Source organism: Sinocyclocheilus rhinocerous, unplaced genomic scaffold, assembly GCF_001515625.1.
Source record: "Sinocyclocheilus rhinocerous isolate Xijiao unplaced genomic scaffold, SAMN03320098_v1.1 scaffold1506, whole genome shotgun sequence".
Taxonomy (NCBI): Eukaryota; Metazoa; Chordata; class Actinopteri; order Cypriniformes; family Cyprinidae; genus Sinocyclocheilus; species Sinocyclocheilus rhinocerous.
This window is the reverse complement of record NW_015658506.1, coordinates 322,868-338,017: the sequence shown is the minus strand read 5'-3', so window position 1 is coordinate 338,017 and position 15,150 is coordinate 322,868. Positions and strand designations below refer to the sequence as shown.

The 15,150-nt window shown below is 42.0% G+C and overlaps 1 protein-coding gene across 1 annotated transcript in view; it reads right to left on the bottom strand.

Moving 5' to 3' along the window:
* LOC107722243 (threonylcarbamoyladenosine tRNA methylthiotransferase-like) overlaps positions 1-15,150 on the bottom strand; it is a 222,711-nt gene that overhangs the window by 8,445 nt on the left and 199,116 nt on the right. Inside the window, exons 12-13 of the mRNA XM_016530527.1 lie at positions 7,774-7,857; positions 2,385-2,549 (exon numbers count right to left, since the gene is read on the bottom strand). Of these exons, the coding sequence (XP_016386013.1) occupies positions 2,385-2,549; positions 7,774-7,857 (249 nt within the window). The remainder of the gene's footprint in view (positions 1-2,384; positions 2,550-7,773; positions 7,858-15,150) is intronic.

Genomic DNA, 15,150 nt, shown 5'->3' with positions numbered 1-15,150 from the left:
CACACACTCACTCACACACACACACACACACACACACACACACAGCAGTGTGTCATTCAGCACTGACCTCTCTGAATCTCTCACTCATGGTTTTCTCTCCAGTGTCTGAAGCAGTTTCAGTCATGCGGTGCTGAATACACACGCTTGTGTTATAAGACCTAATCATCTCATAAACTTATTCACACACTCTCTCTGGGGAATCTTCCAATTAGTCCTTCCTGACCCATCAATTAACATCAGTTAACACTAGCAATTGTAATTAGCCCCTGATAAGCACAAACAAACACAGAAACATCTAAAATCCTCTCACACAAACACAGACAATCAGAAGAAAGTCCCAGATCTGCAGCGCTCCACATAATTAGCACAGTCACAGAACACCATCACAGACAGCTCCACAAACACACGGCTGCTGTTTCTCAGTGTAAACGCCACACACACACACACACACACAGGACCACTGGAGAACACTGCGCAGTGATGGGTCCTCAGCCACACAGGAATTACAGTATTAACAGATCTCAATCACGAGGACAAACTTTCACATACTTTACATATTCTGACAGAATTTCACATATTCTGTCACACAGTTTTCACCCATATGACAGAAGTTCAGAGGAAAGTTCTCTGTACAGTAAAGGTGAGCAGGTTTTGGCACTGTATGCGAGGAACAGTCTGAAATTTAAGTCAATCCTCTTGACTTCATTGACTTTCTTCTGTGCTCCACTGAAGGACAGTCACACACAGGTTGAGAAGTAACTGAGGACCTTCACTTCAGCGTGTCATCTACAGGTTCAGAAGAGCGTCTCTGTGGGATGTTCTGAGATCTGAGAGCAGCTCCAGAGTGTCTCCTCCCCTGAGCAGGTCTGGGATCAGCGCTGGAGGTCAGCGAGTGAAGACACAAGCACACACCTGCAGCGCTCCGCTCCTCCTCCTGTCAGCCGCTGCCACGGCTCCATAAATCAGCAGTCAAAGCTGCATTCATCTGCTCGCTTTCTCTCGGATCATGCATCTGTGGCAGTAGGCGGTCTGCTCTCTTTAAAGCAATGAGAGCTTTTGACAAGCAAGTGAAAATGGAATAAAATGACCGTGGGCACTGGAAAAGAACATGTCACAATGCATTTACAGAACCGGAAACACTTGAGGAGCTCCGCTGTGGAGCACAGCAGGTTTCCACAAGAGTTTCTGGGAGGCTTTTTGGACTTTATTGTCAATGAACAACCATGGAAATCAAATAAAGAATGAAAAATATATATTGCCTAAAAACTTTCAGCATCATGTTTAACATTAATGGCAGCAGACATCATTGTCTCTGGTCTGTCTCATTTGTGTTATATGTGTACATATGAATTAAATTTGAGAACTGACACAGACGGGAAGATTTTCTGTGAATAATGACATTCAGACTACACAATTATTTTTGTCGGTTACGAAAGTCACTGTGTCAGATTATGTGATTTTGACTCCTAAAATCCTGTGCCGTGAACAAGAAACATGTCAGACGCATTTCTTCCCGACCATTCATCGCTTGCCGTCTTGAACGACGTACATGCTGTGATCAATACAGCAGAACTAGACAGAAGATGCTATGAGCGTAAACAAACAATGGCTAGCAAACACTGATCTACCCTGTCTTCTTGTCAGAAAAGCCCAAAACAGAAAGAAAACCTGACAGTGGACACAAATCTGGATCGCATGAAGAGGACAGTATGGACTGTTAAAGAGAACTGAGGTAAAATAGTTTTTATTTGACCCTTTTTCACTCTGTATTATTGCAAAAGCTCCATGAGCATTTCCTCCTCTTGTAAAATTCCACCTAGCAGGATCGATGCCAGTGTCTCTCTTTCGTTTAGGCTTGTTTGAAAGCATGTAGCTGTGCTCCTATTGGCCAGTGTCACAGGTGTGACGGAACTCGCCGTGGACGACGGAAAAAATAATTAAACATGGTAGTCTTTCTGAGGTGACGTCGTGAAGCGCCGCAGACGTGGCATCAGTTGTCATCCTCTGTGACACACTACATGAGATAAAGCTATTGAATCTTGCGTCCCGATGCCCATTGTCGTTTACGAATCCCCACGACACCCTACTTCAAGCAGATCGTGCCAAAATCAGGCTAAAATCATGTAGTCTGAACCAGGCTTTAGTCATATAGCTTTAGAACAAAATGAGGAGAATAAATGATGCAATTTTATATTCACTACAGTTCAAACATTTGGAATAATTAATGTTTAAAAAGAAGTATCTTCTGCTCACCAAGGCTGCAGATGAGAGGGCGACTTTTCCAAAGTTTCTCCACAGTCCCCCATTGTGACTTTTCTGCCATCTTCAGCGTGTAGAGCGAGCTAATGTGAAGCATTCATGTTGAGACGGTCCAGCAGACTGACCTGAGGGAGTCCAGACACCTGTCCCTTCTGAAGAGGCTGAGCGATGGAGGGAGTGAAGACCCGCGCGTCCTCCACCGGCCGGCCCTTCATGTAGTGCTTCCCAGCCTCGTATATGTCCACCTCGATCATCTTCCCTTTGAACTCTGGCTTCTTGGGCACCAGAACCTGCAGACGCATGAAAGAGAATATTATATAATAAGCATTATATACAAGGATGCACATAAGTGGTACACAGGTGCGCATACACGTCCAAAATAAGAAATGCGCTGGGTAAATATGTTCAGAGTGCTCATTTGCGTACTGACATGGTTGACAGCTGTTAATGCACAATCACTTCTTTAGATCGACAAACTGTAATATGGTATAAGATCGAACTGAAAGTATAAATCTAGGCTATGCACTGCCTGTTTCAGAGCAAAATGCAAAACTGTGACACTTCATTTACTGAAGCACTTTAAAACCCCACACAGCATAGGCCTATATTTACCTACCGGTACCCGCCAAAATAAAAGCTTGTTGGTTTTAGGTTAGAAATGGATAATTCATTAAAAATAAATAAATAAATAAATAAAAATAAAACAAATATTAGTAATGTATTTCTTAGGTGCACTATAAAATAATTTTATTACTATTAAATACTTGCTTTCTTAATACTTGTGGAGTGCCTCAAGGATCTGTTCTTGGTCCACTTCTTTTCTTAATCTACATGCTTCCTCTGGGTCAAATGTCATGGTCTAAATTTCCACAGTTACGCTGATGATACGCAAATTTATTTTTCCGCACAGCCCAACTCTGTTTTTCCTCCTACTTCTTTAACACCTTGCCTACAGGATCTTAAAGTATGGATGGCTCAAAATTTCTCAAAATAGAATAATGAAAAAACTAAGATTCTGTTAGTTGCCCAAAATCCTTTGTCTCCCCTCATCTTGACTTTTCTATTAATATTGACAGGGTTATAGTACATCCTTCCCCCACTGTACGTAATCTTGGTGTAATATTTGATTCTACGCTATGCTTTGAACCCCATATCAACCAGCTTGTCAAAGTCCTGTTTTTACCAACTTCGTAATATCGTCCGTTTACGACGATCACTAAAATTAAAAACATCTCATAAATGGAAAGGGGATCTACAGCATAAATGCTGGAGATCAATAGCTCTTGACACATCAGAGTCGTGGCATTGGCCATCGCTTTCAAACGCCTTGCACTGCCTTCACTGCACACATTAAACCGCTCATTAAAGATTCTCACACGCTCTTCAGGACAAGTTCTGCATTTCCACAAAAGCAGCAATGAGCTTGTAAGTGTTGATCAGTGTTGTTATCGAGTGAAAAAACAAAACAAACAAATAAGCATCTTGTTTCTCGGCGCGTGCTGTCATTTTCTTGATGCCCGTTTGCTCCTCTTATCCCAGAGCATCTGAGACTTTCCACTGAGACCCAGAGCGACGAGTACTTCAGATCTGCATGAGGAGGGGAGATTGAACCCCATATCAACCAGCTTGTCAAAGTCCTGTTTTTACCAACTTCGTAATATCGTCCGTTTACGACGATCACTAAAATTAAAAACATCTCATAAATGGAAAGGGGATCTACAGCATAAATGCTGGAGATCAATAGCTCTTGACACATCAGAGTCGTGGCATTGGCCATCGCTTTCAAACGCCTTGCACTGCCTTCACTGCACACATTAAACCGCTCATTAAAGATTCTCACACGCTCTTCAGGACAAGTTCTGCATTTCCACAAAAGCAGCAATGAGCTTGTAAGTGTTGATCAGTGTTGTTATCGAGTGAAAAAACAAAACAAACAAATAAGCATCTTGTTTCTCGGCGCGTGCTGTCATGTTCTTGATGCCCGTTTGCTCCTCTTATCCCAGAGCATCTGAGACTTTCCACTGAGACCCAGAGCGACGAGTCCTTCAGATCTGCATGAGGTCTGAGGGGAGATGAATCAGTCCAGGCGTGGAGGCTGAATTGGATTAAAAGCTGTGCGCTTGGATCTATAGGGGTTTACATTGAAATTGCCTTCATTACGTTGAGCGGCAGATAAGTTCAGAGCGTAAAAACCACCTTCCCCAGACATGAAAGGCTCGGCAGAAAGCTTAAAGCGCATTATGATTCATCAAAACTCAGACATATCAGAGGATCTGTCGAATATGTTTTCAATTAGGCTGGGAAATAAATGTGTTTTCCTCTTTCTCCATCTCTGCCGCGGCCGATGTGTGCCGTGAATTTTAATACTTTAATATGAGAAGAGTTATTTTCCCATTTACTTTTTCATTCAATTACACAAACCTTGAAGGTCAAACACTAGCATTTTAAGGGACAGATAAAGCGCTCATACGTCTTTGTCTCGCCTCTATTGAGAGGAGTCCTCGCACACTGGAAACCCATTAAGAGTGGTCCATGTTCTGCTGGAAATTGCGAATCGTGTCTCCATCTCCTTCTCATTGTAAAGTGAACGGCATTTCAGAGCCGGTGGAAGAGGACAGCGGCATTTCTTTGAACCTCTCTCGTCTCTCTGAAAGCGCACATCTGTGGCAGCGCTGGAGACCGTGAGCGTGTCCTTGAAGAACACACGAGCAGTACGCAGTGAAGAGAGTAACCCTGAGCCTCTCCACCGACTGACTGGGTTAATTTAACCAGGAGAACTGCTGGTTAATACAACTAGCAATACACAGTGCAGACGAAATGACAGTGTGGAGAGTAACATGTCTCTCCAAGAGGCTGGTCATTGAAAAAGTGTTGTTTGAATCCCATATGGAGCAATACATGAGAAGAGTGAACCAATGAGGTCTAGAGTATCTTTGTGTCTAGATGAGTGTTTAACAGCAGCAGCTCCTCTCATATAATTTATATGAGAAAAGATCTGAAGAACACTGATCATTGCTGTCAACATGAAGGTCTTAAAAGTGTACTTTGTGTATAAAAAAGCATCACACATTCTTAATTCTTGTAGTGATTTCCAGTTGATTAAAACTCGATTTGTTCAAAATATGAACTTTATTCTTACATTCAACATAGAAGATATTTTGAAGAACTGCTGGTCCCCTTTGTCTTCCATAGTACGGAAAAAATACTACTGAAGTCAATGGGGACCAACAACCGTTTGGTTACACACTTATTTCAAAATATCTTATTTTGTGTTCAGCAGAAGGAAGAAACTGTGAGAGAATTTTCACTTTTGGGTGAACCATTCCTTTAATGACACTGGCAGATGTTTTCACTCGTTTACGCTTAAACGTGCTCGCTGCTGTAAGTCCCTGACGAGTCCGAGCGGCTCCGTCTTCAGTTCTGTCTTTGACACGGCGCTGGCAGCTCAAAGGCAGACCAGCTTAAGCTCCAAACAGCCTGAGCTGAGCTCTTAATCGGCCCCATGTTCATGGTGATCCGCTGAGTAAAGCTGGGCTCTCTCTGATGGATGGTCAGTCACGTCTCAAACGCTCTGGAGAGCGCTCCAGCTTTGAGGCCGCAGATCGAGAAGGAAAAGGAGGAGAACAAACGCAGGAAAAGAAAACAGAGGGCTTGCATCCCAGATTAGAGCTCCCATTCTTTAATGCACGGCCCCGTCCTCAATCAATGGCGCTGGAGATGGCTTTCTGCTGGCATTATAATGAAAGATCAATGGTGGCGGGCGAGACGGGTGACCTCTGTGACCCATGAGGAGAACCTGAACCTGAGAGGAATGTGTGACTGTGATAACATCTGTCTCACTTCAGACCATTGACTAGTTAGAAAGGAAAACAATCACTTCTAACCATGCAGAAGACATTCAGAGACATTGCTAAACACATCAGGCACCATCAGTGTTTTCCTTAAAGGAACAGATCACTCTTCCAAACCTGTGTGATGGACTTTGGTCCTTCATACAGACCTATGCGTCAAGTCATATAACAGTTCTGTGTGAGATTCACTGAAGATGTTGCCCTTCACCATAATCTCAACTGCACTTTCATACTTATGAGCTGGCAATCTGTTATGAGCTTAGTGAGAATCTTTGACCTGCACTGATTTGTCTTCATCTACCCATTTGGAATAAATGATTTGAGAGCTACATCAGAGGCTAAATCTGGGTCTGATCGTCACATGCAGTCATCGCATTAGGAAGCTTGTTTCCGCCGTGAATTAAAAAAAATAAACTTTTTTTTTAAATTCTCAGAATTGTAAGATATAAATTCAGAATTGCAAGACATTAAATTTGTAATTCTAAGAGGAAAATGTGGAATTGTGAGATATAAAACCACAACTGAAAGAAAAAAAAACCCATTCCAAATTGCTAGATAAAAAGTCACATACAAAAAAGCGATATGTAAATTTAGAATTCTGAGAAAAAAAGACAATTGCGAGATGTTGCAAGATATTCATATTGTAGACCTTAGACATTGACACAAAATGCGTTTTTCCATTCCACTGTGCTACTTCTCCATTGTTTTTCTATGTAAATGCATACTAATTTCACTGCCTGTGTCTTGTGTTTTTCAGGTTCTGTGTGTATGGATCTACAATGTTAATGGATCTACAGGCTACAATGAACATTTGCCCCCACAGCCCTGCTCTGTTCACAATCACAGTGTGGACTTCATGGATGCTCTGAATAAAAGCTAACATTTTCCTCATGGCCTCGTGTTGCTTGGTAGACTTCAGATCCTACAAGCCCCGAGACACACTGAAAAGTACCTTGTAAATTCTCTGACACTGAGAAATATGGCGTTATGATCAAACCGCTAAATTCCCCAGACAAAAGTGACACTTATAGAGAAGCATTAGCCTGAAGACAAGCCTGCAAACATCTCCAGCACAGGTGTTCACGGACATATCTGAAGATGTCTGAAGTGCATTTTCACACGGACTCTTTGAAACTCAATGCAGCTGAGCTTTTTTTTTTACTTTATATTGACGTGAAGTGTGCTTACAGGATGACCTTGTGTTTCCAGCTGGATTTCAAAGAATAACTTTGCATTTTTTGATCAATATATTTATTTAATAAATTATATATTTATTGTTTTTTATTAAAATTTTAACTTAAAAACTCAATTAGACAGGCACTTATTTATTTTTCTAAAAATAAAAATGCTTATGATTAATAAATTAGTATTTTTGTCCAGATGCGTCTCATTTTTGTAGTTGTGCTCAGTGAGATTTAAAAGTTAAAAGTGAAACTTAATTTAACAGCTTTCTGACTCAACGTGGAAAGGTTTGGAGTAAAACCAATGCTTTTTATTTTAGTAGGACTCAAATCACTGGACATTCAGCAAACATGAACCACATCACTGTTGCACTTCAGCAGAAAATAACTACTAATTCAAAGGCAGGGTTATTATAGTTAACTAAACAATATTAATAAAAGCTATGACAGTATCACAATGACACTAAAGTGACAGCTTGTACCTGCTCGTAGAACTTGTTGTGAGCGACGTAGTACTGCGAATCGAAGGAGTCCTCAGTGACCAGCACACGCTGCCTCTCGCCGATCTGTGAGACGAGACAGAAACACTCATGAGCAGCTCAAACCGCTTCTGAAGACACTAAAGACGTCTGTGCTTATAATGGAGATGAAGAGCCTCCAGCCCAGACAGCAAACATAAGTAGTGATTAGCCTGTAAACAGGTGACATTTGTACAGATGCATTTAACCCATGAATACATGCATACGCCAGAGAAACGGCCATCATTCACATCATTATTAAGAGCTCATTGAAAGAAACAAAAGCGGCTGCAGCGGTAAGAGACGGATGTGTCTGGATCGTGACTATTATACACTGACATTATCTGATTATGGAAAATGTCTTCTTTCATTCATGCTTTCACAAACAACCGTGCATGTATTTAATGGGTTTGAAGAAGCCTTTGTGTGCCAACCGTTGGTTTACTGCTCACAGCACTCAGATCAACACAACCAGAGACAGACACCGTGAACAACACAAATGCAAACACACACGATTTCAGAGGGAACACAGACGTGTGTGAATCGCAGCCTTCAGAAAGAACGAGAGACGGGAATGATGCGCAGAGAGACGCTTTATGAGATCCAGATTCTGACCTCATTCTGTTAGCTGGAGCAAAAGCACAAAACACATCCAAACAACAGCATCTTTCTAAAACACATCACAGGATCACTGTGAAAGGAGAAAAGGAGAGGACGCTGATGTCCTTCGTCAGCAGCGCAGTGGTGCGGTCAGCGGAGGTCAGAGGTTAATAACAAACACACTGCTCTTCTGGAGATGAAGGCGTGACGCTCGCTGTCAAAGCACTGAACAAGTGACTGAACTCTGGAAAAATGGCTGGAAATGCAGTTCTTCAGTGCTGAAAATGATCCTGCATCTCGAACTCTGGAGAAATTAAAGGCACTTCACACACTGCCAAATTCTGTTAGACCAAAAACTATTAATCACCCTCATATCGATCCAAACCCACTTGCTGTTATATCACTAAACCTAACTGTGACTTTATTCATTACCGTGATATATCGCATTACCGAATACCGGCACAAGTTTACTTGTGAATAAAAAAAGACGTAGAAACACCTAGTGCTAATCCTGGCTGTAACTTCAAAAATGTATTCAGAAATAAAGGCTCCAAAAGGGTGTGTTTTGGCAGCGATGCCATAGAAGAACCATTTTTGGTTCCCCAAAAGAAACTTTCAGTGAACAGTTCCTAAAAGAACCATTTTGAAGAGCAAAGAACTTTTTTCGACTATAAAGAACCTTCTCTGCATTTGAAAGGTTCCATGGATGTCCAACGTTCTTCACAGAACTATTGATGCAAAATAAAATGAAAAATAAAGAACCTTTGAGTTGTGAGTGTTGACAAACTGTAAACTTGTCACTTCGATCTGATTGGTTGGTTGGAATATTGTTAAAGGATCACACAAATGTTTTTACTAAATTTGGATGTTTTAAGACCTAACTATAGCTCAGTTCCTCATTCAAATCCAGCATATTGTAAGCGTTAAATGCAGCGTTCTAGTGTGAATGTGCGTATGACAGTTAATGGAAGCCAGACATTTCTGTTTCTAACGTTTTAAATATGGATATTTTTCTTACAAAAACTCATCGATTCGCTACAGGAGGCCTTTATTCACCCCCTGGAGCCGTGTGAGCCACTTTTTATGATGGATGGATGCCCTTTATTGGACTTCTTTTGTATTATTGAAAAATAACACCCATTCACTGCCATTATAAAGCTGGGAAGAGCCAGGATGTTTTTAAATATAACTCCGATTGGATTCGTCGGAAAGAAGAAAGTCATATACACCTAGGACGGCTTAAGGGTGAGCTAATTTTCATTTTTGGGTAAAATACTTGGAACGTAGTGGATGACCTTTATGGTGTTTTTCTCATTTTAACAGTCGTGGTCACTATGAAGACTGTAAGGAAGGAAAAGCTGCGAAGGTTCATGAACTGACCTTTTTGGTGTTTTTCTCATTTTAACAGTCGTGGTCACTATGAAGAGTCACTGTAAGGAAAAGCTGCGAAGGTTCATGAACTAATCCAACACTGATGCGCTCATGGTTGGAAAATGTTGCTTACTTAAAAAAAAAAAAAGCCAATCAAAAGCTTCACAAACAGATTTTGACAGAACAACTTCTATTTAAATGGAGAAATTATCAATTGTATGTAAAACCTGAAGTTCAGGAAGCATGTAAAAATGTAACGTTCATGATGAAGCAAATTCTAGAAGAATCAATGCACATCAAATGACACAAACACACCAAAATCACGCAGACATCACATAAGCTATTGATCACCCGCACTTCTTCACACTTATACTGCATATAAACACTCGGTAAATGAGTGGATTCATCCGTATTAACAGTGAACAGAAGAAACTCCTCCGGTCTCATGTATGTGATGAAAACATGTTTAGAGGGTGTGACGAGTGAGGAGAGCAATGGGAAAAACAAACCACTCATTTTATTGCTCTAATGAGACAAACGCAGCTGTGAATCTTGATGAAAGTGAGTGCAGTCTTCACAGAGAAATCTCCACGACTGAGTCTGCAAACTGATTCAGGATCTGATCGTTTTTACAAATGAGGAGATTAAGAAACATCCAATTCTGCAAAGAACAACACAAGCACATGATCAGGAAGGACACAGAGAGAGTGTGTGGATGAATTACTAAACGCTCTGACAGCACACGAGCCACGACTGAAGCTCCGATGAAACTGACAGGATCTCCCACATGAGCGGTTTTCATCAAGAGTTCAGGTTTCAATTCACATGAATGTATGAGGGAAAGTGATAAATGAATGCATGATGCATGCACAATAATTACAAAGGAATATGTACAGGTCTGTCTGATGGACTCCACTGGCCTACAGAAGCTTCAGAGCTGCATCAAGTGAAGCATGTCAAAGGTTCCCTCAAAGAGAATGGAGGAGTTTGTCTGGGTCTAGCCGGAGGCGGCGAGGAACACGTCTTGCTCGTGTTCAAAGCTGCTGTCAGCCGCTCGCAGCGATCACAGACGCACCTCCTCAGGTCTAAGAAGAGCTAACCAAAGGACTCATACTCACAGAACCAAGCTGCTTACCATGTTGTTCTGTGGGTAAATTAACCCAACGAGAAGCTGCTTTCTTACACAGGTGTGACTGAGAGAGTTATTCACCAAACAGTGAAGGTTCTGTCAGTGTTTACTCACTTTCGTGTCATCCGACACACTCGTCCACTCCTCTGGCGTTTGATCACACATACAATATTCCCTCTTAATTGAGCCTAATCCAGATCGTGAATGACAACATGGAGAAATCAAAGGAAGAGCGGGGATTACGATCCTGCGGTTCGGTCATATGAGAGCGCAGGATGAGAAGCAGAGGATGTTTGTTGTGGAATCTCTTCTTGAGCGAAAACAAACAGAGCTGTGCCTGGATTTGAATCAAAAGAGAATAATAATTAGAGCGGTCCAGCACAAACACGCAGGGCTTTACGGGAGACGTGAGAGGACTCACATCACAGCCTTTCAGGAGATAAAGAGCAGAAGACTCTCCGGTGAGCTTCAAACCATGAATCTCTGATCTGTGCGAGTTTAGCTCAAGATTCACACGCTGTTACACAACAGAGGTTAAGATGATGAGCATGTTTTAATTGAGAATCAATCCAAACAACAATCAGAATGGATTAAACTCAAGCGTTTGGGGTTTGAGACTCTTTCAGCAGAATGGATCATGTTTTTGAGCTCCACTCCACTGCTTTTCCATTGTTTTCTATATAAAGACGCACTAGATGAGTGTATCTGACCGGGTGTATTTTGCAGTGTCTCCCGCAGGACACGGTGTTCGAATATCTCTAGACCTTGTTTTTTCATCTCATTTTTAAAAGTAAAAACCGTGTTCTGTGTGAGTGCCCTCAGAGATGAACGGCTGAACATGAGAAACGCTGCAGAGCTGAAACAGAAGAAACACATCTCGTAGTGTTTCACATCAAATGTCACTTAAACTCAGCCAAAGCAGTGCATCTTTGACTCTAAAATAAATGTTTAGAGCAGAGCGCCGTCACACTGAGTACACAGGCGTCATTCTCTGATACACAGCGACACGTGAAACTCACACCAAAACCTAATTACGGCCCTTTAATTTAGTGTCTGCTGTTACCGTGACAACCCACCCAGACTAAATGAAGAGCATCATGCTGGATTATATAGTGTGAAAAGAAACAAGGACAAAAGAGTACATGAAGAAGTGATTAAAGAAGAGAAACTGAAGCAGAACATCACAAACGAGAACAAAACATCACTGGTGCATGTGCTATTTATACATTACAGCTTAAAGGAGGGAGAGAAGAAAACACCACTGACACACACACACACACACTACAGACACACACACACACACTGATACACTCACACACACACTCACTGATACACTCACACACTCACTGATACACTCACACACTCACTGATACACTCACACACTCACTGATACACTCACACACTCACTGATACACTCACACACTCACTGATACACTCACACACTCACTGATACACTCACACACTCACTGATACACTCACACACTCACTGATACACTCACACACTCACTGATACACTCACACACTCACTGATACACTCACACACTCACTGATACACTCACACACTCACTGATACACTCACACACTCACTGATACACTCACACACTCACTGATACACTCACACACTCACTGATACACTCACACACTCACTGATACACTCACACACTCACTGATACACTCACACACTCACTGATACACTCACACACTCACTGATACACTCACACACTCACTGATACACTCACACACTCACTGATACACTCACACACTCACTGATACACTCACACACTCACTGATACACTCACACACTCACTGATACACTCACACACTCACTGATACACTCACACACTCACTGATACACTCACACACTCACTGATACACTCACACACTCACTGATACACTCACACACTCACTGATACACTCACACACTCACTGATACACTCACACACTCACTGATACACTCACACACTCACTGATACACTCACACACTCACTGATACACTCACACACTCACTGATACACTCACACACTCACTGATACACTCACACACTCACTGATACACTCACACACTCACTGATACACTCACACACTCACTGATACACTCACACACTCACTGATACACTCACACACTCACTGATACACTCACACACTCACTGATACACTCACACACTCACTGATACACTCACACACTCACTGATACACTCACACACTCACTGATACACTCACACACTCACTGATACACTCACACACTCACTGATACACTCACACACTCACTGATACACTCACACACTCACTGATACACTCACACACTCACTGATACACTCACACACTCACTGATACACTCACACACTCACTGATACACTCACACACTCACTGATACACTCACACACTCACTGATACACTCACACACTCACTGATACACTCACACACTCACTGATACACTCACACACTCACTGATACACTCACACACTCACTGATACACTCACACACTCACTGATACACTCACACACTCACTGATACACTCACACACTCACTGATACACTCACACACTCACTGATACACTCACACACTCACTGATACACTCACACACTCACTGATACACTCACACACTCACTGATACACTCACACACTCACTGATACACTCACACACTCACTGATACACTCACACACTCACTGATACACTCACACACTCACTGATACACTCACACACTCACTGATACACTCACACACTCACTGATACACTCACACACTCACTGATACACTCACACACTCACTGATACACTCACACACTCACTGATACACTCACACACTCACTGATACACTCACACACTCACTGATACACTCACACACTCACTGATACACTCACACACTCACTGATACACTCACACACTCACTGATACACTCACACACTCACTGATACACTCACACACTCACTGATACACTCACACACTCACTGATACACTCACACACTCACTGATACACTCACACACTCACTGATACACTCACACACTCACTGATACACTCACACACTCACTGATACACTCACACACTCACTGATACACTCACACACTCACTGATACACTCACACACTCACTGATACACTCACACACTCACTGATACACTCACACACTCACTGATACACTCACACACTCACTGATACACTCACACACTCACTGATACACTCACACACTCACTGATACACTCACACACTCACTGATACACTCACACACTCACTGATACACTCACACACTCACTGATACACTCACACACTCACTGATACACTCACACACTCACTGATACACTCACACACTCACTGATACACTCACACACTCACTGATACACTCACACACTCACTGATACACTCACACACACACACACTCTCTCTCACACACACACACACACACTGACACACACACACACACACACATACTCTCGTTCCGCCCCTCTCATTTGTCTTCAGATGTTTGCGTGAAGAAACTCATTGATTTCGTTGCTGTCGGTGACCTGCTCAGAATCACAGTCGCTCTGTAATCAAGCCACACAGCCGATGGTAAAGAATGTGTTTAATCACTGATGTTTCTGACACATCTGCACTGCAGAGTGATTTAGCGTTCAGCGTCAGACCGCAGCCCCGCGGGACGAGGGTAAACCCCGCTGACTCCCCTTCATTAGTGCTGTTGAGTGAAGCACGGGCCGCGCTCAGCTGAGACACAATCAGCTCTGAGTGATGAGGATGTCACTGTCGGTTCCTCACCGGACAGACCCAGTGTGTTTCACTGCATGTGTGTATGATCACGCTCTGGTCCATCTGATCCATGTGTTCTGTCTCACTGGAGTCCTCTGGCCGGATCACCATCATGTTGCGATTAATTGCTAATGCTTTTATCACAGTATAGTTTTATCGCGATATTGAAATTTAGTTGCAAAAAGTGTTGTCATAATACAGCATAACAGATTTAATAACTTTTTTTTCTTATAACAAAAATAACTGAACATTTAAATACAACAAAGAAATACACACATAATGTATAAAGTTAAATTTTTTTAAACAGATTAAAGTGCAAAATAATTATAAAGACCAATAGGTATCACTTTACAATAAGATCTCATTACTTAACTTTAGTTAACGCATTAACATTCACAATCAGCAATAGCTACATTTGCTACAGAAGTTGTGTTAGCTTTTTAAATATAATAAGTGTGTATGTGTGTGTGTGTGCGTGTGTGTGAGTGAGTGTGTGTGTGAGT